Source organism: Onychostruthus taczanowskii, unplaced genomic scaffold, assembly GCF_017590055.1.
Source record: "Onychostruthus taczanowskii isolate IOZ18803 unplaced genomic scaffold, ASM1759005v1 scaffold106, whole genome shotgun sequence".
Classification (NCBI taxonomy): domain Eukaryota; kingdom Metazoa; phylum Chordata; class Aves; order Passeriformes; family Passeridae; genus Onychostruthus; species Onychostruthus taczanowskii.
This window is the reverse complement of record NW_024497186.1, coordinates 1,859,878-1,885,524: the sequence shown is the minus strand read 5'-3', so window position 1 is coordinate 1,885,524 and position 25,647 is coordinate 1,859,878. Positions and strand designations below refer to the sequence as shown.

The following is a 25,647-nucleotide window of genomic DNA, read 5'->3' as shown; positions in this document are numbered from 1 at the left end:
CCAGCTTTTCCCAGCTTTTCAATATCCCTTTCCCCCCACTTTGTGACTGCTTTTTTTTTTCAAAAGCTTTGAGGGAAGGGAAATAAAGCAGTCACAGCCCCAGGATTTGTGGGAGCTGCTCCCTGTGAGGATTCTGGCTCACTTTGAACCCCCAGTTACCTCACTGTGCTTATCCTTTTGGATCCATTCGTTATTTGGGAGTGATTTGATGGCCTTGGGTGGAAGAAGATGCACTTTTATATTAAGTTTCTGCATTGTCCCCAGCTGGAGCTGCTAGAGTGAGCCCCAGACCTCAGCCCTTGGCTGGAGCAGCTCTCCAAGGTCTTCCCTGGGTTCTCCCTTTGCCCTGGGAGAGCAGACAGAAGGACCAGGGAATTTAAAGTATGAAATATTAAAGTAGAGAGAAAATTCCTGTGCTCTGCCAGCCAGTGTGGGGGAAGGCTGAGCCAAGCTCTGCTGTGCCCACATCCCAAACCTCTGGGTATTTCCTCCTCCCAGATTCCCCTTTTTTAAATTAGCCAATCTTTTATGGTTGTTATGGCTTCACCTCTCTTACCCCAAGATCCCACAGTGGCATTTTTTTCTCCTTTTTCCCAGTTTTTCGTACTTTTAATCATCCCTTTCCCCCAACTTTGTAACTGCTTTTTAACCAGGGGGAAGGGAAGGGAAGGGAAGGGAAGGGAAGGGAAGGGAAGGGAAGGGGCCTCATGGATTTATTGAAGCTATTCCCAGGCTGTGGGAATATTGTGGAGTATCTCCTCCACACAGGATCCCCCTTTGGAGAGGCGCTGGTGCTCCCAGGGATCGTGAGCTGGGATTCCTGGGAAGCCACCGTGCGTTTTTCCCAGCTGCCCATGCACAGTTGGCTCAGGAGGAGCAGGGAGAGGCAGTGCCAGCAGCTCCAGGGTGGGTTCCCAGCCCTTGGAAGGAGCACACAGAGCTTTCTTCCTTCCTGGGATTATCTCAGCCCCCGGGGCTCTGTGTCCGGCACCGCGCCCGGAGAGCAGCGGCGGCTCTGGCACCGTCCCACCCTCCCATCGCTGGGGACTCCAGGGGTTGTGGGACACATGCCAGGCCTGAGGAAAATGTTTCATAGGCAATTTTCCATGAGCATCTGTCTCCCAGTAGGACGGGGACAGGGGGATTCTTTAAGGATCCTCAGCAGAGCAATGACACAACAACGTTGATATTACAATTTAAACTTTATTTGAACTCAAGCTCTTCACTGATCTGGACATTTTGGACACACGAACCACAGCCTGAGCTCCCAGTACAAACAAAACTCACTCTGTCCTGGCAGTGGTTGTGGCAATGTCCCTCAGGGACCCTGGCCCTGTCCGGCAGCAGCAGCTCCGATCCCAATTCACCTGGATCTCTGCTGAGGGCTTTTATAAGATGTGAGATGGGGACCCAGGACCTCTTTAGAGGAGAATCCCAGACTGGTTTGGGCTGCGAGGGACCTTAAACCTCATCCATGGGCAGGGACATCTACCACAGTCCAGTCTGCCCCAAGCCCTGTCCATCCTGGCCTTGGGCACTTCCAGGGATCCCGGGGCAGCCACAGCTGCTCTGGGGTAACATGCTCTGGAAAACCCCTTGCCAGTGCCTGCCTGTCCCCCAGGACGGTGCCACCGGGAATGGGGACACTGGTCCCACTGACCCCAAGGAGAAGTGAGCATTCTCCTTGGCCTTGGAGAATTTGGCTCTGAGGCCGGTGCATCTCCAAGCTCAGATTCCTGAGGACCAAAGCAGATCCCAGCCCTGCGCTGGCTCCGCGGAGGCTCCGGCAGAAGGAGCCCCCATGCCCGCGGTGTCCCACGCTCTGTGTCCCCGCAGTGGTGCTACAAGAGGGAGTGTGTGCCCTTCGGGACGCGGCCGGAGGGCGTGGACGGAGCCTGGGGGTCGTGGTCATCGTGGGGCGAGTGCAGCCGGACGTGCGGCGGCGGCGTGTCCTCGTCCGTGCGCCACTGCGACAGCCCCAGGTACGTGCGGGTGGCCCTGTCACCGCGGCCCTGCCGTGTCCCCAGCCCTTCGTTCGGTGGGGAAGGCACGTCCAGGTGCCTGTGATGCCTTGGGAAGGCTGACCTAGAACAGAGGCTGATGGATGGGCCGTGTCCCCAGCCCTTCGTTCGGTGGGGAAGGCACGTCCAGGTGCCTGTGATGCCTTGGGAAGGCTGACCTAGAACAGAGACTGATGGATGGAGAGTCTTAACTTCTTTTTGCCAGGGTTGGGATTAAATCACAGGATGGTATTTCTTGTTGGGACTCAGATGTTTATTAGTTCTGATCTATGTCACAGTCTCACAAACCCTGAGTTCTACAGTACTGCACTCTAACAAACTGAAAATGGAGCCCCATCTCTCTCTCTACAAGGCCTTTTAAGGATAAACTGTCCAATTAAAAAATGATACCTAAATTATTTTTACTTTTAACCCAATAACCAACCACCCATGGCCCACAGTGTGGACTTTTTATCCAATTACACAAAACCACCCAAACCCATGGAGAAGAAGGTAAAGGAGAAGAAGAAGAAGTAGAAAAAAGTGAAGAAGAAGGACCAACCTCTGCTCTAAAACCTCCATCTTGCTTTATATATATTACTATATTCTAAATCTTTTTACTCTAAGTTTCCCACCATGTGATATTATACACTTCTATTCAAACTCCATACCACAATTCCAGTTCTATCATTCCATTTTGGAAGCCTTCTCCATGGCCTCAGGTCAGATGCAGTGTTCTCCTGGGCACACAAAATCTGAAATTCTCAGCAGCCAGGGTTCCAACAGATGGAGTTAAATAAAGCAGGGATGTATTAGGAGGCCTCAATGGATCCACCTTGGGCAGCACAAGAGCTCAGCCAGGGCTGCACCCAAGATGAACCAAAATAGTCACAAAATGCACGAGCACTCACGGCGTCTCTCACTTTGATCAGTTCTGCTGCATGTGCAGATTGGAGTTCATTGTCCAATTCCAGCTCCAGCCCATGCAGTCCCATCCTTCTTGTTTTTCTCTCTTCATTCCATGCTGTTTGTGCTCTTGGGCTGAGATTTGGATCCTTTGTCCTTGGTCCCCAGCTAGAGCAGGAATTGTTTTGTCTCCCTGCTCTGTGCAGAGAGCTCACCATCCCCTGATATGAACCCAGACCCACACACTAAAGCAGCACAGAATCTGAAAAATAGAAAAGCTCAATCCTGAGGCATCACCTGTGCACTCCACACTCAGCTCCTTTATCAGCCTCTGCCTTCCTTCCTCAGAGCCCTGGAAGTGCCTGAGGCTTGGCAAGGAGTGAAACAGCAGAGAGTGAGCTGTAAAGCTGGCACAGATGGCACTGCCCTGAGGAGACAGGAAACTTCCCAGTTGGAGAATTGGCTCACCCACCAATTTCTGCCACTTCCATCCATGCATTTTTGGGAGGGGGTGGGGGGAGGAAAGGGAGCGAGAAAAGGAAAAGCACCCTCAGGCCATTCTCAGTGGAGGGACATTATCCTATTAAAGATCCTGACAATAATCCACTTCTCCATGCCACCCCAGCCCTCTGCATGTCCCTTCATGTCACCTGAGCATCAGTGACAGATGCTCTTAGGTCTGTCTGCATAAAGCTGGGCCTGCTTCCATTTCAGTAATGCCTCCTGGAAGATTTGGCAGGTTTTGAATGCCTTTGTCCAGCTCTGTGCTCTGTGTTGGTGTTGGGGCTGTACCACATCCCAAACCCTCTGTGCAAATCCCTCTGTGCACTCGGGGGGAGATTTTAGGGGCTGTGCCCAGTCAGGATCAGTCCTTGTGGTACAGCAGGGTTGGGAAAACCACTTGGTGCAACCACCCAGAGCTCCTCGGGGCAAAAACCTGCCCTGAACAGTCCTGGAGCTGTTCAACATCTCCTTCCATCTTTGGCAGGCCCACCATCGGAGGGAAGTACTGCCTAGGAGAGAGGAAACGCTACCGCTCCTGCAACACCGACGTGAGTAGGGGCAGCGGGGCTGGGAGGGATGGAGGAGGGGGAAACTGCCCTGCCCGGATTGGGATGAGCCCTCTCCAAATGGGATCAGCACTGTCTGGGTCAGATGAGCCCTCTCCAAATGGGATCAGCCCTGTCCAGGTTGGGATGAGTCCTCTCCAAATGGGATCAGCACTGTCCAGGTTGGGTTGAGCCCTCTCCAAATGGGATCAGCCCTGTCCAGATTGGGTTGAACCCTCTCCAAATGGGATCAGTCCTGTCCAGGTTGGGATCAGCCCTCTCCAAATGGGATCAGCCCTGTCCAGGTTGGGTTGAGCCCTCTCCAGGTTGAATGAGCCCTGTGCAGCTGGGATGAGCCTTTTCCAACTGGGATAAGCCCTCCCCGGGTAGGATAAGCCCTCTCTAGGTGGGATCAGCCCTCTGTGGTTGGGATCAGCCCTCTCCACACAGGTGCGGGGTGCTCTGTGCTGCCGTGGGAGGAAGAGGAGAAGGAGGAAGGGTGGGGTGTGCCTGCAGCGATCCCACAATGGGGAATTCCGGGCAGGACCAGGCAGGTGTGGGAGCCGGCTCCGGGGGCGGGGGGACTGCACGGACCTGCGGGCTTCGGGATCCAGAGGGGCCCGAAGATAAGGAGGGAAAGGAGGGGAGATAGAGAATTCCAGCTCTGCTTCTCCCAGGCTGCACCTGCATGGCTGCTCAGGTGAGGCTGGGTCTGAATCTGGTCCTGGGGCTGAGGGTTAAACCTCAAAGATTTACAGAAAAAACTGTGCTGAGGGGAAGAAGCTTGGGATCTGGGGAATTGCAGCTTTAACACCCATGGGAGAGGGAAACAGACGGGTCCTGTTGCTTCCCTGGGTTTGGAGGGATTGTTCCCCAGGGTCACAGATCAGGCAGAGCTCCTGGGGCCCCTCCTCGTGCTCTTGGTCTTCAAATCATGCCCAGCTTTGCAGGAGGGACGGTCCTGCCTCCTTGTAGCAATGTCAGGGCTGCTGTCCCTGTCCCCAAGGGCTGGTGGCAGTGCCCCATTGTCAGGACTGGTGTCCCTGTCCCCAAGGGCTGGTGGCAGTGCCTGGCTGTGCCCCTGCCCTCCTGGCAGCCGGGCCAGGCCGCCCCAGGCTCACACTGACCAGTGGCTGTGTGACCACAGGACTGCCCGCCCGGCTCGCAGGACTTCCGAGAGCTGCAGTGCGCCGAGTTCGACAACGTTCCCTTCCGAGGGAAGTACTACACCTGGAAAACCTACCGGGGAGGTGAGCCTGGCCCAGGGGCTGCTGGGGGCTGCTCTCCTTTGTTGTCACATGGCAGGGTGGCAGAAATGGTGCAATCTCCTTTGAAGTGTCTCCTTCAGAAGCTGCTCAGAGGAAGGCAAGGTTACAGGCTGGGGACGGTGTGGCTGGACAGTGCCCAGGCAGAAAGGGACCTGGGGTGCTGGTCAACACCCAACTGAATATGAGCACACAGCAGTGTGCCCTGTGGCCAAGAAGGCCAGTGGCTCCTGGCCTGGATCAGGAATGGTGTGGCCAGCAGGAGCAGGGAGGTCACTCTGCCCTTGTACTCAGCACTGGTGAGGCCAAACCTCGAGTGCTGTGCCCAGCTCTGGCCCCTCAGTTTGGGAAGGACCTTGGGATGCTCGAGAGCATCCAGAGGAGGCAACGAGGCTGGAGAGGGGCTGGGAACACAAACCCTGTGAGGAACCACTGAGAGAGCTGGGGTGCTTAGCCTGGAGAAAAGGAGACTCAGGGGTGACCTTATCACTCTGGAGAAAAGGAGACTCAGGCGTGACCTTATCGCTCTCTACAGCTCCTGAAAGGTGCCTGTGCTCAGCTGGGGTTGGGCTCTTTCTCTAGGCAGCACGGACAGAACCAGAGCACACAGCCTCAAGCTGCACCAAGGGAAATATAGGTTGGATATTAGGAAGAAGTTTTTCATTGAAATGGTGATAAAGTTCTGGAATGGCTGCCCGGGGAGGTGGTGCAGTCACCATCCCCGGGTGTGTTTAACAAAGCCTGGATGTGGCACTGGGGGCCAGGGTTTAGTTGAGGTGTTGGGGCTGGGCTGGACTCAATGATCTTGAAAGTCTCTTCCACCCCAGTGATTCTGTGAGAGCAGCCATTTCAAGTCAACGCACACACATGCCACAGAGAGCTCAGCGGAGGAAGGCCAGGAAGGGTTTTGCATTATGTGTTCCAGGGAAGGTTTATTGAATCCACCATGCCAAAGGGATGAGGGACAAAGACCTGGCCATGTGCTCTGCACAAGGTTAAGTAGGGGTCAGTGCCTAATGGTCTGAGGGCATGGGGGCAGTACAAAGGGCAGGGCAAAGGGCATTGGCCTACAGGGAAGATGGGGCTGGCCACCAGGAATACCACAACCAATGAGAAAACAGGGAAAGAAAGGAGAAACCACAAAAATTTGGGACATATGGGGAAATTGTCTTTGTTTGGAAAGACAGGTATCTGCTAAGGAAGGCAGGAGCCTTCCTTGAAATGGAAAATGTAAACTCCCTCCCTCCGAATTACAATTTCGAAATTAAGGGGCTCTCAGGCAAAGATATGGGAGTAGGAATAACAGTTCTTTACTCGGAAAATTAAAAATACAAATGCAGTAGTACAAAAAAGAAAACAAACCACTGCCAGAGTCAGAAACTGACCTCCTGTGGGTCAGGGTGGTGGCACAGTCCCATCCCACGGTGGCTCAGCCCTCCTGCAGTGCCAGCTGTGCTTCTGCTGGAGCAGGGATCCTGCACAAGGCTGGAGTTTTCCTCTGAAGCTCCAGGGCTGCTGGAGATGGGCCTGCTCTCCCTCTGGGAATGCAGGGCAGAAGAAAGCTGCTCCTCTGGGAATGCAGTGGGCAAAGGCTGCTGTGCTGTTCCAGGCTCAGATTGTATCCAGGTAGGAATGCTTGGCTCCTGCCCTGGGCGGAGCATCTCCCCATGGGATGCTGGAATTTGATCAGCCCTGCAGGGACACTCAGTGGCCATGGACAGCAGAGATCTCCTGGAGGGAGGGTTGGCTGTGGGAGAGATAAAGAAAACTGCCCAATGAACAGAGATAACTCTTAACAGATGGGAACAGGATACACACCCCCATTTCCAACCTAAAACAGGCGCCCGATGGGAGGAGACAGAGCAGGCAGGGAAAGCTTCCTGAGCAGGAGAAGGGATGGGATCTGGTGGATCCTTCAAAGAGCAGCACTTCCTCTTCCCGAGGTCAGCCCTGTGTCCTGCAGAAGGATCTGGAGGAGGCTCTGTGGCACAAATCTCTCAATAACGAGGAGAAACAGCTCATCTCCTTCATTGAGTTAATGAACTGGACTGGGGAAATCCTTCCCAGCTGTGTAAACAAGCCCAGCTCCCAGCGGGGCTCCTGCAGCTGGAACAGCTGTGCTGAGACTGCAGGGGATGGATCAATAAAAATGTAATAAAATTGGGAGGTTGTGAAGTCACCCCAAGACGCCAGTGGGTGCCAAGGTGGAAGACAACCCTGCAGGCTGGAGCTGGCCTGGCTCTGACCTCTCTTCTCCCCTGGCATGGCCCAGGGCTTGGCTGGCCGGCTGAACATCACCCTTGAGGTGTCCTCCTTGGATTTTTGCCTTTCATAAAGAGGCCCTTCCTCTCTCCGTGCTTCAGCTTCCCCTGCCACAAAATGGGTGAGGCTGGCAGTGCTGACAGTGCCGTGGTGTGAAGGGGTCTGGGAGCTCCATCTCCTCTGCCCACGTTGGCTGTGAGCAATGGTCATGAGGAGCACTTTTACTTTGTTTTTTCGGTGTCAAAGGGTGTCACTGCTGTCCTCTGGGGTGGCCCAGGGAGGAACCGTGGAGCAGGGAAGGTCAAGGAACAACTTTGGACAAGTCTGGGCTCCCTCTCAGGACTGGGAGAGCTCGTTTGTGTCCAGTGCCTAAAGGGGGCTGGAAAGAGAGAGGATTTTAGCAAGGCCTGGAGAGACAGGACACAGGGAATGGCTCCCACTGCCACAGGACAGGGCTGGATAGGATATTGGGCAGGAATTGTTCCCTGGCAGGGGGGGCAGGCCCTGGCACAGGGTGCCCAGAGCAGCTGTGGCTGCCCCTGGATCCCTGGCAGTGCCCAAGGCCAGGCTGGACAGGGCTGGGAGCAGCCTGGGACAGTGGGAGTTGTCCCTGCCATGGCAGGAGTGGCCCTGGATGGGCTTTAGGGTCTCTTCCCACCCAACCCCTCTGTGACTCCATGATTTCAGCAGCACCAGGACCTTCATTGTCACATGCCTGGGGGGTTTTGTGATCCTTGGTGTCATTCAGGTGACAGAGGCACATCCTGGGGGAGGTGGGGACATCCCTTTCACCTCCACCTTGCCCATGTCATAGATCCAACCCCAGGGAACCCCTCCTGTCCTGCCCTTGCCACTGATATTCTGCTCCCAAGCCCTGACCGGATTTTGGGGTGGCAGTGAGGGCTGCTCCTCACCTCCTGAGCCCTTCCAGCAGTGCCCAGAGGGATGCAGGGTGCCAGTCCCTCCCTCCCCAGCAGCCCCCCAGGATCCCTCTTTGCTGGCAGCCTCATCCCTGGGCATCCCTCCCTCCAGCTGGCAGGGAAACTGCTCCTCAGCTTTGTTCTGGGCACTTTGGGAGCCATCACTGCCACCCTGAGCTCCTTCCCCTGCTCAGCTCATCCCAGAAGGGTGGCTGGGTTCAAGGGTGCCTCTCTCCACATTTGTTTGGGAAATATCCTAGGCATGGAGCACTCCCACCCTGCAGACAAGGAGTGCCCCAGAAGCTTGGAGGAGGGGAGCACTGGTGCCTCGTGAAGGCTGAGCTAGAACAGAGACTGGACAAAGCTAAAGAATAAAGCAGGGATTTATTAAAAAGCCTTAAATAAATCCACCTTGGGCAGCACAACCCAAAATGACCACAAAAAGGACAACTGGTCACAGGGTCCCACATTTTTATAAGTTCTGCTCCATTTGCAGATTGGAGTTCACTGTCCAATTCCAGCCCCAGCCCATGCAGTCCCATCCTTCTTGTTTTTCTCTCTTCAGCCCAAGCTGTTTGTGCTCTTGGGCCTGAGATTTGGATCCTTTGTCCTTGGTCCCCAGCTAGAGCAGGAATTGTTTTGTCTCCCTGCTCTGTGCACAGAGCTCACCATCCCCTGATATGAACCCAGACCCACACACTAAAGCAGCACAGAATCTGAAAAATAGAAAAACTAAATCCTGAGGCATCACCACCAATCCTGGGGACATTTGGGAAGGGAAGGAGCTGGACACCGGGTCCCTGAGGTCAGGGCTGTTTTCCTGGAGCTGATTTCCAGCCCAGACCCCAGGATAGGGGTGCAGACCCCCGAAGAGGAGAGCTGAGCTCAGTAGTCCGCAGATTCCTCATGGAATGTGGCTTGAATTATTTGTTTACTTTGCTTTGTTCCCTGCCTTCTTCATTTCACTCTTGGCCCATTCGGGAGTTCGGGAGAGCGATGGGAGGAGCAGGTGCCTGAGGAAAACAGGAGATTGCTCGTCAGAAATTGTAATAAGGCTTAATTCCTCCACGGGAGAGGGCAGGCAGTAGGAACAAAACATCGGAGGCAGCAGCCAGCTGAAAATATTCTATTTTAATAGGTCTGTTAAGGGTGCAAAGGAGGAACCAGGCTGACCCTAAATGAAGGGAGGGGGGCAGAATGTGCAGGATGGTGCCTGGCTTTCCCCACTCTGGGACAGGGACAGGAGGCCAGGAAGGGCTGGAGCTGTGCCAGGGCTTGGCATGGAGCTCAGGGAAAGGTTCTTGCCCCCGAGGGTGCTGGCACTGCCCAGGCTGCCCAGGGAATGGTCCCGGCCCCAAGGCTGCCAGAGCTGCAGGAGCGTTTGGACAGCGCTGCCAGGGGTGCTCAGGGTGGGCTTGTTGGGGTGGCTGGGCAGGGACAGGGGCTGGGCTGATGATCCCTGAGGGTCTGTCCAAACTCAGGATATTCCAGGATTCCGTAATTGTGTTTAGCAACATTCCCTGGGACAGCTCAGAGGTCCCACCACTCTGTGGGAGTTGCTCTTCTCCCATCTCCAGGAATTCCAAGGCATTGTTGCTGTTCCAGAGGCACTTGCTGTGCTCAGTGCTGCTGTCATGGGGACACAGCTGTCACTGGAGCCACCTGAACAAGGACAAGGAGCTGCCCAGGCTACCAGGGCACCTCTTGGCCAAGGACACTGCAGTTCCCAGCAGATGCTGGCAGTGATTCCAGTCTCCTTCCCTCTGGTGACCTGGCTGCCAAGGGCAAATCCTGCCTGGAAATTGTCCCCAGGGAGGCTGTGGGGACTGCTCGGAGCTCAGGTGGCTCGTGGAGCAGTGGCAGTCAGGACAGAGCTACCAACACAGGGTCACCCCTGTCTGCCTCCTTCACTCTCCCTCCCCCTGCTCCCCTTCCATGGCATTATAAGGGCAGGAATCCCCACAAGAAGGCCTGACCAGTGAGGAGAGCCAGCAGGGATTCATCTCTGAGGCGTTTTTGGGCTACCTAAAACCAGAGGCTGTGTGGGAAATGGATTTGTAGAAATAAATAGCAGTTATATTTTATATATATATAATATATAATATATATTTATAAAATATATAAAATATTTATTTATATATTTTTAATATATTATATATAGATATATTTTATATATTATTATATTACATAATATGTTTTATATATTTCTTCTATAAATATATAATATAAATCTTATGTTTATATACTATATATAATATTAAAATGTATATATTTATATATTTATAGAATAAAAAGCAGTTCTATTTATGGAAGGGCCTTCAGGTACATTTGAGGCAGATGAAACCCCCCAGGGTCTACACCCAAAAATGGACCACAGCTCATGGGTTTTCCCACTTTTATAAGTTTTGTCCATTTGCATATTGGGGGTTCATCTCCCAGTTACATCTTCAGGTAATGAAGTCATTTACCCCAAATTTGCTCCCCCCAACTCACTTTTGTTTCTGTTTCTGGGGCCTGAGGCAGTAAGGTGTCCTTGATTGCCAGGCCTGGAGGGGAATTGTTGTGTCTGCCCAAAATGGGGAAGCAGCAGCTCACACTGGGTATGGAGTTTGGAGTTATACACTAAAGAACTGCAGGATTACAAATAGATTAAAAATATAAAAGCTAAAATCCTAAAATGAGGTTGAACAAAGCTTTATATGTCTTTAATTATTTGAACAGCTCATTTGCAGATCCTAATCTTCTAATTTTTCGGCACTTTCCAAATGGCACACAGGCAAAATTGAAAGAAAATCCTCCACTTTTAACCAGCAGCCCTGAGACAGGCCAGACTGAAGGAGCATTTTCACTCACACCATGGGGCAAGGCATCATCCCACATGGAGCCCAGCCCCAGCTCCCTGCCTGCAGCCCCTGCTCTCAGTGAGCTCCCCCTGCTCAGCAGCTGCGGCTCCGGGGGCTTGCCCAGGCATCCTGCTCCTCGAAATGCCTCCAAGCTGCTGAATTCCCCTCTGCTGGCTCCTCCTGCTCCTCCCTCTCCCAGCTCTGCTCTCTCTTCCCCCAGCTGCTCTCGCACAGCTGGGCCCCCTCCCCTCCCCTCCTTTGACCCCTTTGATGTTCTGTATCGAGTTTCCCTTTATCCCTTTGATGTTTTGTATCTGAGTTTCCCTTTTTGCACATTCCCATTCCTCCCATCCAAGGTGCTTCCCTGCCAGGGTACCTGTTGCCAATTCCAGACTTCTGGGACTCAGGCTGGGCCCTCCCAGGGAGACCCTCCTGGAGGGGTTTTGTGTCAGGGAAGAGAGACACACTGGATTTTTTCAGTCTTAAGGTTCTTGTTTATTGTTATCTTATCTAGAGTTTTGCACTCTGTCCATACGAGGTTCAGTGCACTGAAAAGGCACCATAAAAATGGGAAAGAATCTTCTGTTATGAGGTTTTTTAAAGCTAAACTATCCCTTTAAGAACTGACACCTAGATTATTTCCCCTTTTAACCCAATAACTGATCCCAAAGAGGGCACAATGCAGATTTTTCCACCCTCCCTTTAGATAATATTATATATAAATATAAAAATATATCTAAATATATATAAAATATAAAATGTATATAAAAATAAATAAATATTTATATATTCTATAGATATATAATACTTATATATTTATAGACTAAACATACTGTATAATATATATTATATAGTATATCTATTATATATTTTATTTTTTTTAAATATATACCACTTGCAGAGTGCTAGCTTTGCCACTGATTCCAGGAGAGCAGGTTTGATTTTTTTGAAGATTTTATGAAGTCTTTATGATTTTTCTACCTGTCTGGAACACTTTTGAACACGTTTGAAGCTGTGCTCCTTCCCCAGGGGGTGTCAAGGCCTGTTCCCTCAACTGCCTGGCCGAGGGCTTCAACTTCTACACGGAGAGAGCAGCGGCCGTGGTGGATGGGACCCCCTGCAGGCAGGACTCCAACGACATCTGTGTCAACGGGGAGTGCAAGGTGGGACAGGGACAGAGCCTTGGAATGGGGGACAGGGACAGAGCCTTGGGATGGGGGACAGGGACAAACCCCGGGATGGGGGACAGGGACACACCCCGGGATGGGGGACAGGGACAGAGTCCAGGATGGGGGACAATGACAGACTCAGGGATGGGGGACAGGGACAGACCCCGGCATGGGGGACAGGGACAGAGCCCAGGATGGGGGACAGGGACAGAGCCCCGGGATGGGGGACAGGGACAGACCCCGGGATGGGGGGACAAGCACAGCTGGGCCCCCTCCCCTCCCCTCCTTTGACCCCTTTGATGTTCTGTATCGAGTTTCCCTTTATCCCTTTGATGTTTTGTATCTGAGTTTCCCTTTTTGCACATTCCCATTCCTCCCATCCAAGGTGCTTCCCTGCCAGGGTACCTGTTGCCAATTCCAGACTTCTGGGACTCAGGCTGGGCCCTCCCAGGGAGACCCTCCTGGAGGGGTTTTGTGTCAGGGAAGAGAGACACACTGGATTTTTTCAGTCTTAAGGTTCTTGTTTATTGTTATCTTATCTAGAGTTTTGCACTCTGTCCATACGAGGTTCAGTGCACTGAAAAGGCACCATAAAAATGGGAAAGAATCTTCTGCTATGAGGTTTTTTAAAGCTAAACTATCCCTTTAAGAACTGACACCTAGATTATTTCCCCTTTTAACCCAATAACTGATCCCAAAGAGGGCACAATGCAGATTTTTCCACCCTCCCTTTAGATAATATTATATATAAATATAAAAATATATCTAAATATTTTTATATACATTTTATATAAAATATAAAATGTATATAAAAATAAATAAATATTTATATATTCTATAGATATATAATACTTATATATTTATAGACTAAACATACTGTATAATATATATTATATAGTATATCTATTATATATTTTATTTTTTTTAAATATATACCACTTGCAGAGTGCTAGCTTTGCCACTGATTCCAGGAGAGCAGGTTTGATTTTTTTGAAGATTTTATGAAGTCTTTATGATTTTTCTACCTGTCTGGAACACTTTTGAACACGTTTGAAGCTGTGCTCCTTCCCCAGGGGGTGTCAAGGCCTGTTCCCTCAACTGCCTGGCCGAGGGCTTCAACTTCTACACGGAGAGAGCAGCGGCTGTTGTGGATGGGACCCCCTGCAGGCAGGACTCCAACGACATCTGTGTCAACGGGGAGTGCAAGGTGGGACAGGGACAGAGCCTTGGAATGGGGGACAGGGACAGAGCCTTGGGATGGGGGACAGGGACAAACCCCGGGATGGGGGACAGGGACACACCCCGGGATGGGGGACAGGGACAGAGTCCAGGATGGGGGACAATGACAGACTCAGGGATGGGGGACAGGGACAGACCCCGGCATGGGGGACAGGGACAGAGCCCAGGATGGGGGACAGGGACAGAGCCCCGGGATGGGGGACAGGGACAGACCCCGGGATGGGGGGACAAGGACAGAGCCCCGGGATGGGGGACAAGGACAGAGCCCCCAGGGCAGAGGGGACAAGGACAGAACCCTGGGATGGGGGGACAGGGACAGAGCCCAGGATGGGGGACAATTACAGAGCCCCAGGATGGGGGACAGGGACAAACCCCTGAGATGGGGGACAGGGACAGAGCCCGGGAGGGGGGGACAGGACAGACCCCCCTGGGTAAAGGGGACAAAGACAGACATTGGGATGGGGGGACAGGGACAGATCCGAGCCAGGGGGATACAAGGACAGACCTCCAAGCAGAGGGGACAGGGACTGGCTCCTAGGGCAGAGGGGACAAGGACAGACCCCTGGAATGGGGGGACAAGGACAGACCCCTGGCAGGGGGGACAGGGACAGAACCCAGGTCAGGGGGACAAGGACAGACCCCCTGGGTAGAGGGGACAATAACAGATCCCCAAAAAGAGGGGACAGGGAGAGACCCCTGGGCAGGTGAGTGCTGCCCTCAAACTGCTCACAAGGACGTGGGATGGGTGGAGGGTTCAGGGAGCTGGGGGTGCTCACCTGGAGAGGAGAAGGCTCCAGGGAGAGCTCAGAGCCCCTTGCAGGGCCTGAAGGGGCTCCAGGAGAGCTGCAGAGGGACTGGGGACAAGGCCTGGAGGGACAGGACACAGGGAATGGCTCCCACTGCCAGAGGGCAGGGCTGGATGGGATCTTGGGCAGGAATTGTTCCCTGGCACAGGGTGCCCAGAGCAGCTGTGGCTGCCCCTGGATCCCTGGCAGTGCCCAAGGCCAGGCTGGGCAGGGCTTGGAGCAGCCTGGGACAGTGGGAGGTGTCCCTGCCATGGCAGGGGTGGGATGGGATGATCTTTGAGGTCCCTTCCAGCTCAAACCATCCTGTAATTCCATGATTTCTCTGCCTGCACTCCCAGTGGGAGCAGGAACATTCCCCTCCACTCTGCATTCCCTGCCTCAGGGATGGATCCCGGCACTCCCAGCCTGTGCAGCCCCAGCCCCTTTGATGTTTCCCTTGCAATGGGATCTGGGGGAGCTGTAGAAGTGAATTCTAAGGAAGCACTTGGGAGTGGCCAACATCCCCCAGCAGGCAGACAGACAGACAGACAGACTGTGTGTCTGTCTGCCTCCCTTCCTGCATCTCTGGGATCTGTTTGTCTCAATGGGGCTGTGGAACAAAGGGGGATTACACCCGAGGAAGCCACAGCTGTGCTGGTGACCCTTGTGCCACCCCAGGGCGGTGGCAGAGGGACAGAGGCCACAAGGACACATCAGCTGCAGGGACAGGGGCTTCCCTTGGGCTCCTCTCAAGCTTCATCCCTGCACCCTCCCAGCCTTGGAGAGACCCTCCCAGGAGAGGGCTGGCCCTGCTGAGGTGTCCGGGGCACTGCGGGGACAGCAGGGGACAGCAGGGTCCCTCCAGGCTGGCTCATTGCTGCTGCCCCTCCCGCAGCACGTGGGCTGTGACCGGGTGCTGGGCTCCGACTCCAAGGAGGACAAGTGCCGGGTGTGTGGGGGAGATGGCAGCTCCTGCGAGACCATCGAGGGCGTCTTCAACCAGTCCCTGCCCGAGGGAGGTAGGGAACAAACGGCCTGCTCACCCTCAAATCCCTCCTCATCCTCACCTGCCCCTGGGGACAGGCAGGGACAAATCCCAGAGCTAAATCCCAAGGGATAGCACCAGCATAGGAGGCAGCAAATCCCTCCTGTCCACCAGCCAAGCTGTGCCCCAGCCTCCAGTGGTGCCCAGGTCTCTGGCACAGAGCTCCAAGCCCCTTCCCTGCTCCACAGCACGTTCCCAGTCCCACCATAAGATCCAACAGTGCAAACTCACTCCATTTTGGTGCCCAAAATGCTTTTTTCATCATTTCCCCATGGATAAGGAGTTGGCTCACGCTCCCATCCAGCCCAGGGCAGCTCTGGCTCTGGGACTGGAGGCTGAAAATGCTGCTCACCTGCTTGTCCCACAGGTTATGAGGAGGTGATCCAGATCCCCAAGGGTTCTGTCCACATCGACATCCGGGAGCTGAACCTCTCCATCAACTACCTGGGTGAGCTGGGGCTGCTGGAACCCCAGCCAGGCCCTGCCCTTTCCCTGGGATTAACAGGGTCTGGGCAAGGCCCTGCAGGGAGAGCTTCCCACTGCAGCTGGGAATGGGGATTTGGGGGTCCCAGGCTGGGATTTGGGGCAGGGGAAGGCAGCAGGGCAGTGTGGGCTGTGTGTCCCTGTCCTGTGTTAGCATCACAGCCCTGAGCAAACCCCACATCCCTCAGCTCCTGGCATCTCCCCTCTGCCATCCTGGGGATGAAAAACACCCACATTTTCCTCAGGCTTGGTTTTCCAGCCTTGCTGCTCAGTCCTGCTTTCACAACGAGGATTTTCTTTCCCCTTTTTCCCTCCCTGTGCCCCGAGCGATGCAGGGCAGGGCAGGGTGCTCTCCCTGGACGCTGCCGGGTGCCAGCAGGACTCTCCTGGCAGCATCCCTCCCCTGGGCTCGGAGGTGCCACCACCCCTCTCTGCCCAGTGTGCGGGGACTCCTTCCTGCATTTCTGCGCTCTCGGGACACCGCTGCCCGCGGGCTCTGCCACTTTGGGATCCCCCGGGCATCCCGCAGCCTCCCCAGCGCGCAGGATCCTCCGTGTCCCGGGCGCGGGGGGCCGGCGGTGCCCGGAGCCGCTCCCGGAGCGCAGGGCCAGGAGCGGCAGCGAGCGCTCCGATCCCCCTCTAGCGACTCTCCCCGGCAAGCACAGCCCGGCTCCGGGCCCCAGCAGCCCCAGGAGCTCCAGCAGCTCCAGCAGCCCCGACCCGGTGTGCACGGCTGGGTTTGAGCCTGGCTTCGTGGCCGCAGCTGGCCCCCAGCCCAGGGAGGTGCTGAGAAAGCACCGTGGGTCCATCGGTGCCACCCTGCTGGTGACTCTGTGCCCCTGAGCCACCTGTGGCCTCCCTGGTGCCATTTAGCAATGCTCTGAGCCCGGCAGGTGAGCAGCGCCTGGCTGAAGCTGGCCCAGGTGCCTGGAGCTTTGTGCTGAGCTCCCTCCCCTGTGCTGGCAGCGCTGCGAGGGGACAGTGGGGAATATTTCATCAACGGGAAGCTCTCCATCGATCCCCCCCGGCGCTTCGACATCGCCGGCACCACCTTCCACTACAGGAGGTCCCCTGAGGAGCCCGAGTCACTGGAGGCTTTGGGACCCACCAACATCACCCTCTTTGTCATGGTTGGTAACTTCCTACCCCTCCCGGTGTGGTCCTAGTTGGGCTGGAAGGGTCTTGTTGTGGCTGCCTGGGGACTAGAGCTGATGAGCTCCTGGTGTGGCTGTTGGGAGTAAAGGGACACAGAGAGCAGCGGTAAATTGGGCTAAATTCACACAATAAATCACAGAATTAATTAGCTTGGAAAAACCCTTAGAGACCAATGAGTCCAAGCTGTGGCCTGACACTGCCTTGTCAGCCAGAGCACGTCACTGAGTGCCACATCCAGCCTTGAAAGAGTCACCCCAGGTGGGACAGGAGCCCCCAACCCCTGCCTTGGGGGGCCAGTGCTTTATCCACGGGGCACTCTCAGAACTCCCTCACTAATTCTCAGGTCTCCTGCCCTGATCTGTCAGATTTTTGGATGATTCCACCCCTGAGTGCCTGGGAGCTCATTCTCTGATCGAGCACCACTGTCACCACTGGTGGCTGCCCTGCCAGTACTGGGCGGGGCTGGAAGGGGACAGGGGAAGATTCCAGCTGCCCTGGCTGTTAGAGAGGCTGTGGGATGCCACCTGGGCAGTCACTGCGGTGGCACTGATGTCCTGGGGGTGCCTTTCCCGCAGGTGCTGGTGCGGACGGAGCCGCAGGGGATCCGCTACAAGTTCAACGCTCCCGTGGGCAGGGATGGCTCCAGCCTGTACTCCTGGCACTACACCCCATGGACCAAGTGCTCCGTGCTGTGTGCAGGGGGCGAGCTCTGATGCTGGGCTGCTTTGGGGGGACATGTGGGACCCCTCCCTGTGCTCAGTCTGGGCCTCTGGGGTCTCTACACAGCCCCACCCCACACTCAGCCAGGTGAGAGTTGTGTCAGGCAGTGCCAGGGCAAAGAACCTGGCTGCCATCTTCAGCTGGGCCACAGGTATGGGTGGAAGGACCTTAAAGATCAAATTCTTCCACTCTCTGCAATGGCAGGAACACCTCCCACTATCCCAGGGTGCTGCAAACCCCAATGTGCAGCCTGGCCTTGGGCACTGCCAGGGATCCAGGGGCAGCCACAGCTGCTCTGGGCACCCTGTGCCAGGGCCTGCCCACCCTCACAGGGAACAATTCCTGCCCAAGATCCCATCCAGCCCTGCCCTCTGGCAGTAGCAGCCATTCCCTGTGTCCTGTCCCTCTCCACCCCTTTTTAAACCCCTTTACTAGTGCAATGCATGCAATCATAAATGGCTTTAGGTTGGGAGAGACCTTAAATCTCACTCAGTGCCACCCCCTTGCCATGGCAGGGACACGTTCCCCTATCCCTGGGTGTTCCCATCCCTGTCCAGCCTGGCCCTGGGCACTTCCAGGGATGGAGCAAGGACAGGCTGGCTGATCACAGCAGCCCCTGTGGCCTCAGCTCTGCAGTCTGTGAACTGAAACACCCCTGGTGCTTCACTGAATCCTTGGACTGGTTCCCGTGGTTTGGGACATGGTTTGGGCCATGTCCCAGGACTTTGGAGAGCCTGGCTGGGAGGGGCTGAGCTGGTATTCAGAAGAGAATGGCCCAATAATGTTCCCTGTTTAAAGCTCAGGGCTTGTCTTCCATGCCAGACCTCAATCAGGTGTTGTCCCTCCTTGTTCCTGTTATTCCCCAAGTGCTGCCCAGAAAGGCCAAGGTTAGAACAGGTACATTTGAGCAGGAGATCCCTGGAATGCTGTGATCCTCCTTCCTCTGGCGTGTCCTGCCCTGGCTGCTGAGCTCCAGAATCCCAGAATCATCGAGGCTGGATAAACCTTCCAGGGCCACTGAGTCCAAGCTGTGCCTGCTCCCCACCTTGTCACCCAGAGTGCCACATCCAGGCATTGACACCATGGTTCCACACCATCCATTTGGAGATGTCAGACAAGCCCTTGGTTATGAATTCCCTTGAAATCCCTTGGAGGGATAAGTTCAGGCTCATGTGCAGGGTCAAGTGGTTGTTTTGTCACTTCGTCCCATGGGAGCAGAGCTGTGGGGCTGGCACCCACAGCCTGGCTCTGCTCCAGCCTCAGCGATGCCCTGTGCAGGCTGACCTAGACCAGAGACTGGACAGAGCTAAAGAATAAAGCAGGGATGTATTAGCAGGCCTAAATGGATCCACCTTGGGCAGCACAAGAGCCCAGCCAGGGCTGCACCCAAGATGAACCAAAATGGTCACAAAATGCACGACCAGTCATGGGGTCTCTCACTTTTGTATTTCTGGCCCATTTGCAGGTTGCAGTTCATTGTCCAATTCCAGCTCCAGCCCATGCAGTCCCATCCTGCTTGTTTTTCTCTCTTCGGCCCACACTATTTGTGCTCTTGGGCCTGAGATTTGGATCACCTGTCCTTGGTCCCCAGCTAGAGCAGGAATTGTTTTGTCTCCCTGCTCTGTGCAGAGAGCTCATCATGCCCTGATATGAACCCAGACTCACACACTAAAGCAGCACAGAATCTGAAAAATAGAAAAGCTAAACCCTGAGACATCACAGTCTCAGCTTCCCTTTCCCCTTCCCTCTTTTCCCTGGGCAGGCAGCCAGATCCAGTCTGTGGTGTGCAGGAAGCTCTCTGATGGCTCAACTGTCCCCAACCATTTCTGCAGCGCTGACACCAAAGTCCCCGAGCGACAGAGGAGCTGCAACACCGAGCCCTGTCCCCCGGCGTGAGTACCAGTGTGGGAAATTAATCTGGTTTTATTATTGTTATTATTATTATTATTATTTAATTTTTTCTGTTAAACTTCAAAGTTTAACAAAAAGTTTATATAGTATGGATTTGTATGTAAAATTTGAGATAAGAAATGTTGATTTAGGAGATCAACATTTCTTTGGAGAAATAGAACTATGAAAGATAGACGCACGAAGAGTAATTTTAGATAATAATAGCTTTAGATCATTTCAGGTAATAATATTAGTATAATAATAGATTAGATTAGATTATTAATATTTTTAAAATTTAGATAAGAATAGCTTTAAAGCATTTACAACATAGTGTAGCAAAAACTCATAAGCCAAGAAATGCTTATAGTATATTATAATTAAGAAATAGTTAACTTCTAATTATAGTAGTGTAAATTATAACATCTCACCCTTCACTTGAGACTAAAAATAGAAAAAAAATTACAATTAAGTTAATTTAATTTAAAATTAAATTTTTAAGTTTAAATTTTAAAATTAAATTTTTAGATTTACATTTTTAAAATGCCTCTCAGTTACCCAATCTCTGAGTAAAAAAATACTTATTCCAATGTACCTGGAGCCTGTGCAGGGAGCCAGGAGGGAAAACCAGGGTGGCAGAGAGCAAAATTCCCCCCTGGCTGCCATTCCCAAGTCACAGCCCCCACTGGTGACACTGCAGCTCTGCTGGGGAATGGGGTGGGGGTTTCTCCCCTGTGTCCCAGGTATTCCGTGAGTCCCTGAGGAATTGTGCCAGCCCCTCCCTGGCTGCTCTCCTGAAGGGGAAGGGCAGATGTGCAGGGACTCAGTGCTTCAGCCAGAGCTGCTTGGGAGGCTGTGGCTGGAGGGGGCCAGGCTGTGTGCAGGGTGTAGGGCCCCTCCCAGTTCTGCTGTTGCCCCCTCTCCAGCTGGGCCATTGGGAACTGGTCCGAGTGCAGCCGGAGCTGCAACGAGGGCGTCCGGACCCGCAGCGTCTTCTGCAAGAGGAAGATCTCTGCCAGCGAGGAGAAAACCCTGGATGATGCCTCCTGCACCCAGCCACGGCCTAAGATGCTGGAGCCCTGCAACAACCAAACGTGTCCTCCCGAGTGGGTGGCCCTGGACTGGTCAGAGGCGAGTGCCAAAGGAGGGACACGGAGCTGGGGAAGGCTCTGAGGAGCGGCTGAGGGCACTTGGCTCGTTCAGCTGGAGCACAGGAGACTGAGGGGAGGCTCCTCGGGGGCTGCAGCTCCTCCCCAGGGGAGGCAGAGGGGCAGGGGCTGAGCTCTGCTCTGGGACAGGGACAGGAGGCCAGGAAGGGCTGGAGCTGTGCCAGGCCTTGGCATGGAGCTCAGGGAAAGGTTCTTGCCCCCAAGGGTGCTGGCACTGCCCAGGCTGCCCAGGGAATGGTCCCGGCCCCAAGGCTGCCAGAGCTGCAGGAGCGTTTGGACAGGGGTGCTCAGGGTGGGCTTGTTGGGGTGGCTGGGCAGGGACAGGGGCTGGGCTGAGCATCCCTGAGGGTCCCTTCCAGCTCAGGGTCTTCTGATTCTGTGATTGACACCGTCCCTCCCCTGTCCGAGGGCGCTGCTCCAGGAGCACAGTGCCAATCACCAGTGACAGCCATGGAGAGCCCAGTGTGACAGTGTGGCAGCTCAGGAGCCAGGAGAGGTGGGAGCAGCAGGGGGGCAGCCAGAGCTGCCTCTGTCCCCTCCTTGACCGTGTCCCCTGTCCCTGCAGTGCACCCCGAGCTGCGGGCCCGGCTTCCGCCACCGCATCGTGCTGTGCAAGAGCGGCGACCACAGCGTGACCCTGCCCACCTCCCAGTGCCACGAGGCCACCAAGCCCCCCACCAGCATGAGGTGCAACCTGCGGCGCTGCCCCCCGCCCCGCTGGGTCACCGGCGAGTGGGGAGAGGTAGGGACAGCCCTCCCCACGGGGGGATCGTAGCAGGAGCCTCCCCAGCCCTTCAAATCCTGACCTTTATGGGCCAGCAGAATCCTGGGTGGCCTCCACAACTATCCAGGGACCCGTGGCAGGGTTCTTTGCCTCCTTTTTGGCTTGTTTGTTATGGTGACCCTGGGGGTGTCCCAGGCCTAGCAGGTCCCCACAGAAGTCTTGAAGGGTCCCCATGGGTGGCTGGGGGTCAGCAGGGGTGGGCTGGCCCTACTGCCAAGCACGGCCACTGCTGGTCCCCCCCAGAGCCCAGTGCGGTGACACTGACCGTCCTCCCTGCATCGAATTCAGGGAGCCCCTGACACAGGCAGTGATTGGCCTCTGACTCCATGATTCAGAAGGCTGAACAATTGTTTTATTAAAACTATATTATATTACACTAATACTGTATTAAAACTATACTAAAGAAAAACCCATGGCTGTCTGACACAGCTTTGAGGGATTGGCTGATCACTCAAAACAACTGTCACCGGTGCCCAATTAACCAAATCACTTTTGGTAAACAATCTCCATAACACATTCCTCATGTGCAAAAGATAGACCCACGAAAAGTAATTATAGATAATAATAGCTTTAGATAATTTTAGATAATAATATTAGTATAATAATATTATATATTATATTATTAATAATATTTTTTAAATTTAGATAAGAATAGCTTTAAAGCATTTACAACATAGTGTAGCAAAAACTCATAAGCCAAGAAATGCTTATAGTATATTATAATTAAGAAATAGTTAACTTCTAATTATAATAGTGTAAATTATAACACCTGTATTGTCTCACCATTCACAAACAGGAGCAGCAAGTAGAGATAAGAATTATTTTCTCTTCTTTGAGGTTTCTCACTGCGTTTCCCAGGACAAATCCTTGGGAAATTGTGCCTGCTGTGCTCTGTGAAGAGAGCTGCAGCCACACTCCCTGCCCTGGACACCCCTCGAGCTGCAGGCTGACATGGGGGTGCAGGAGGGCTGGGAAAGGCCAGTGATTTAGGGCTGGATGTGGGATCCTCCCTGAGCCCTGGACAATCAAACCAAGCTTTTTTGGGATGCAGGGCCACAGCACTTGCTCATGCCAGGGAGGGAAGGGACAACCCCCTGCAGCACCCTTGGCACCCCCTAACCCCCACCTGTGCCCACTCCTGCCACATTCCTGGAGCCGTGGTGGCCTGGGCAGCTCCCTGTGTGCTGTCCCCACAGTGCTCTGCCCAGTGCGGCCTCGGCCAGCAGAGGAGATCCGTCCAGTGCCTGGCCCACACGGGGCAGCCGTCCATGGAGTGCGTGGAGGCCCTGCAGCCCCACGGGATGCAGCAGTGCGAGACCAAGTGCGAGTCAGGGCCCACAGACAACCCTGAAGGTGAGGGGCTCTGCAGAGGGGACAGGGACATTGGAGCCAGCACAGCACCAGCTGGGCTCTGGGGTGGGGAGATGCCATCCCTGGAAGGGCCCAAGTTGGACATCGGAGTTTGCAGCACCCTGGGATAGTGGGAGGTGTCCCTGACCATGACAGGGGTGGGAAAATTTGATCTTTAAGGTCCTTCCACCCATACCTGTGGCCCAGCTGAAGATGGCAGCCAGGTTCTTTGCCCTGGCACTGCCTGACACAACTCTCACCTGGCTGAGTGTGGGGTGGGGCAGTGTAGAGACCCCAGAGCTCCTCAGAGCCAAGCAGAGGCCTAGACACAGCACAGAGAGGGTCCCACATGTCCCCCCAAAGCAGCCCAGCATCAGAGCTCGCCCCCTGCACACAGCACAGAGCATTCGGTCCATGGGGTGTAGTGCCAGGAGTACAGGAGGGGTCTCTGCAGAGGGGACACGTGTCCCACTGGGGACAGGGACATGGAAGCTAGAGTTGGACTCTAGGGTGGGAGACCCCATCCCTGTAAGTGTCCAAGGCCAGGTTGGATGGGGTTTGGAACACCCTGGGATAGTGGGAGGTGTCCCTGCCCATGGCAGGGTGGCACTGAATGGGCTTAGAGATCCCTTCCAACCCAAATAATTCTGTGAAAAATGTGGCCATTCTATGGCTCTGGTCCCAGGCCAACCTGGTGTGCCATGACCCTGAGAAATGAAGGAACTCCACCTTGAGCAATGCAGGAACTGCACCCTGGCAAAGACAGGTTTCCATTAGTGAGGTCCTCAGCAGCTTCTTCATCACAGCTGCATCTTCCAGCTCCCTGACAAACCCCCCAGGATCCCCTCAGCCCTGCTGTGACCCTGTTCCCCCCTCTGTGTCCCCTGCAGAGTGCAAGGATGTGAACAAGGTGGCCTACTGCCCGCTGGTCCTCAAGTTCAAGTTCTGCAGCCGGACCTACTTCCGACAGATGTGCTGTAAAACCTGCCAGGGCCACTAGGACACAGCGGGACACAGCGGGACCCCCGTGGCAAAACTGGAAGGCCAAAGCTTCACTGGAGGGCTGCCGAGCCCTGCCCTGCCCGGGAACCTCCCCTGGCTCCCGCACAGACTCCGGTCACGCTCCCACGGGCGTCACCCAAAGCCGTCCCCCAAGACCCCCTTGGCCCCCGAGCTTGACAGAGGCAGGTTCCCAGTTCAACCACTGCAGCCCCAGCTGGATGAGCGCTGGGAGAGGGGGGAGCTGGGCAGAGCAGGGACTTTACTTGAAATGCTGATGTTGTTATTTATTAGTAGCGAAGCCCAGTCCCGCTGGGGGAAGCGGCACCGCTCGCCCCGCTCCCGCCTCATCCTACTCTGTGTCCCCAGGGCACCATCACGGGGCTTGGGCACTCCAGGGGCTGCTGGCCTTCCCTCGGGACCCCAGGGAAGCCAGGGAGGAGGGTTCAGGTCCTGGGGTGGCCAGTGTGGCTTGTGGCTCCTGGGTGATGGGTGAAGAGGAGCCGCTGTGGGGAGTGGGGCTGGAGCAGGGATTTTGTCCCTTGGTTTGCACCCTGTCACCTCGGGGCTGGGATCAGGCCACCCTGTGAGCAGAGGGTGACACCATCAGTTCAGCTGGGAAAGGGGGTTCTCCAAACTCCCGTAGCCACCAGCTTGGATTGGGCTGTTCCCCTGCTTGCCCTTGTCACTTTTAGGACCAGTTTTTACCCCTTGAAGCACGAGCTGAGCTGGGGGCAGAGGAGTGCTGGGGGCTGCAGTCACTTCGTGGGCATCGAGGCTGTGCCAGGCTCAGGGAGAGCAGCACAGGAGCGTGCAGGACAAGAATGGGCCTGGCACAGTGTCCCCAGGGCCTGGCATGGCAGGGCCCTGCCCAGAGACAGCCTCAGCCTCACTTCCAAAGGTGCTTGACTTCCAAAGGTGCTTTGCCTCCAAAAGGTGCTTTGTCTCCAAAGGCAGCCTGGCCACATGTGGCCGTGGCCTTGAGGTGCCAGTCCCAGTGCCACCCACCCCTCTGCCCACAGGAGGCCTCCAGAGATGGGAAAAGAGCAGGCTTGAAATTTCTCCAGGTCACCTGGTGGCCAAACCTGGGCCAGCTCCTCCACGGGCAGCCTGTGGAGGAGACCTGACTTCAACTCTCCAAAGCATGTGCTTTTTGTTGGCATTGTAATTGTAATTATGATTATTTTCAGGCCTTTCCACATCACAGCGATGGGAAACCTTTGTCCAAAGCCATGTTTTGTTCCCTTGGGGCCATCCCTGTGGTCAGGGAGGGGACAGCCCCCTTCCCCCCGAGCAAAGCCCCCTGTGTTCCTCTCCCAGCTCCGTTTTTGTGTCCACCTGCTCCTCGGCCGATCGCAGCTTCTCTGGTGCTCAGCAAACCTCGTTTCTCTTCCTTCCTGGTGCCATGCTCCGTTCTGATGGTTTTGGGTGAGGGGAGGGGGTGTTTTCACCGTTTTTATATCGATATATATCCTACTGACCAATGTTTAACATACTAACTCTGAGGAGGAGCGACGTAAGGCATGAATTATAATAAAGGAGTAGCTACGATCCCGGGCACAGCCTCTGCTCCCACTTGTGTTCCTCCAGCCTGGGGTTGGGTTTGGGCACCCCAGC

At 54.6% G+C, this 25,647-nt stretch overlaps 1 protein-coding gene across 2 annotated transcripts in view; it reads left to right on the top strand.

The window, feature by feature from the left end:
* The window catches only part of ADAMTS10 (ADAM metallopeptidase with thrombospondin type 1 motif 10), a 69,154-nt gene extending 43,567 nt beyond the window's left edge, over positions 1–25,587 (top strand). The window contains exons 13-25 of one of the 2 annotated variants that reach the window (XM_041417148.1): positions 1,837–1,982; positions 3,895–3,958; positions 5,103–5,205; positions 12,275–12,408; positions 15,334–15,457; positions 15,851–15,931; positions 16,933–17,096; positions 17,697–17,823; positions 19,604–19,733; positions 20,655–20,859; positions 21,463–21,639; positions 22,878–23,034; positions 23,922–25,587. In XM_041417148.1, coding sequence (XP_041273082.1) covers positions 1,837–1,982; positions 3,895–3,958; positions 5,103–5,205; positions 12,275–12,408; positions 15,334–15,457; positions 15,851–15,931; positions 16,933–17,096; positions 17,697–17,823; positions 19,604–19,733; positions 20,655–20,859; positions 21,463–21,639; positions 22,878–23,034; positions 23,922–24,031 — 1,722 coding nt within the window. In that variant the 3' untranslated portion in view covers positions 24,032–25,587. Of the gene's footprint in view, positions 1–1,836; positions 1,983–3,894; positions 3,959–5,102; positions 5,206–12,274; positions 12,409–15,333; positions 15,458–15,850; positions 15,932–16,932; positions 17,097–17,696; positions 17,824–19,603; positions 19,734–20,654; positions 20,860–21,462; positions 21,640–22,877; positions 23,035–23,921 lie in introns of those variants that run through there. The other variant, XR_005953584.1, reaches the window with a different exon arrangement.
* Positions 25,588–25,647: the final 60 nt, after the last annotated feature.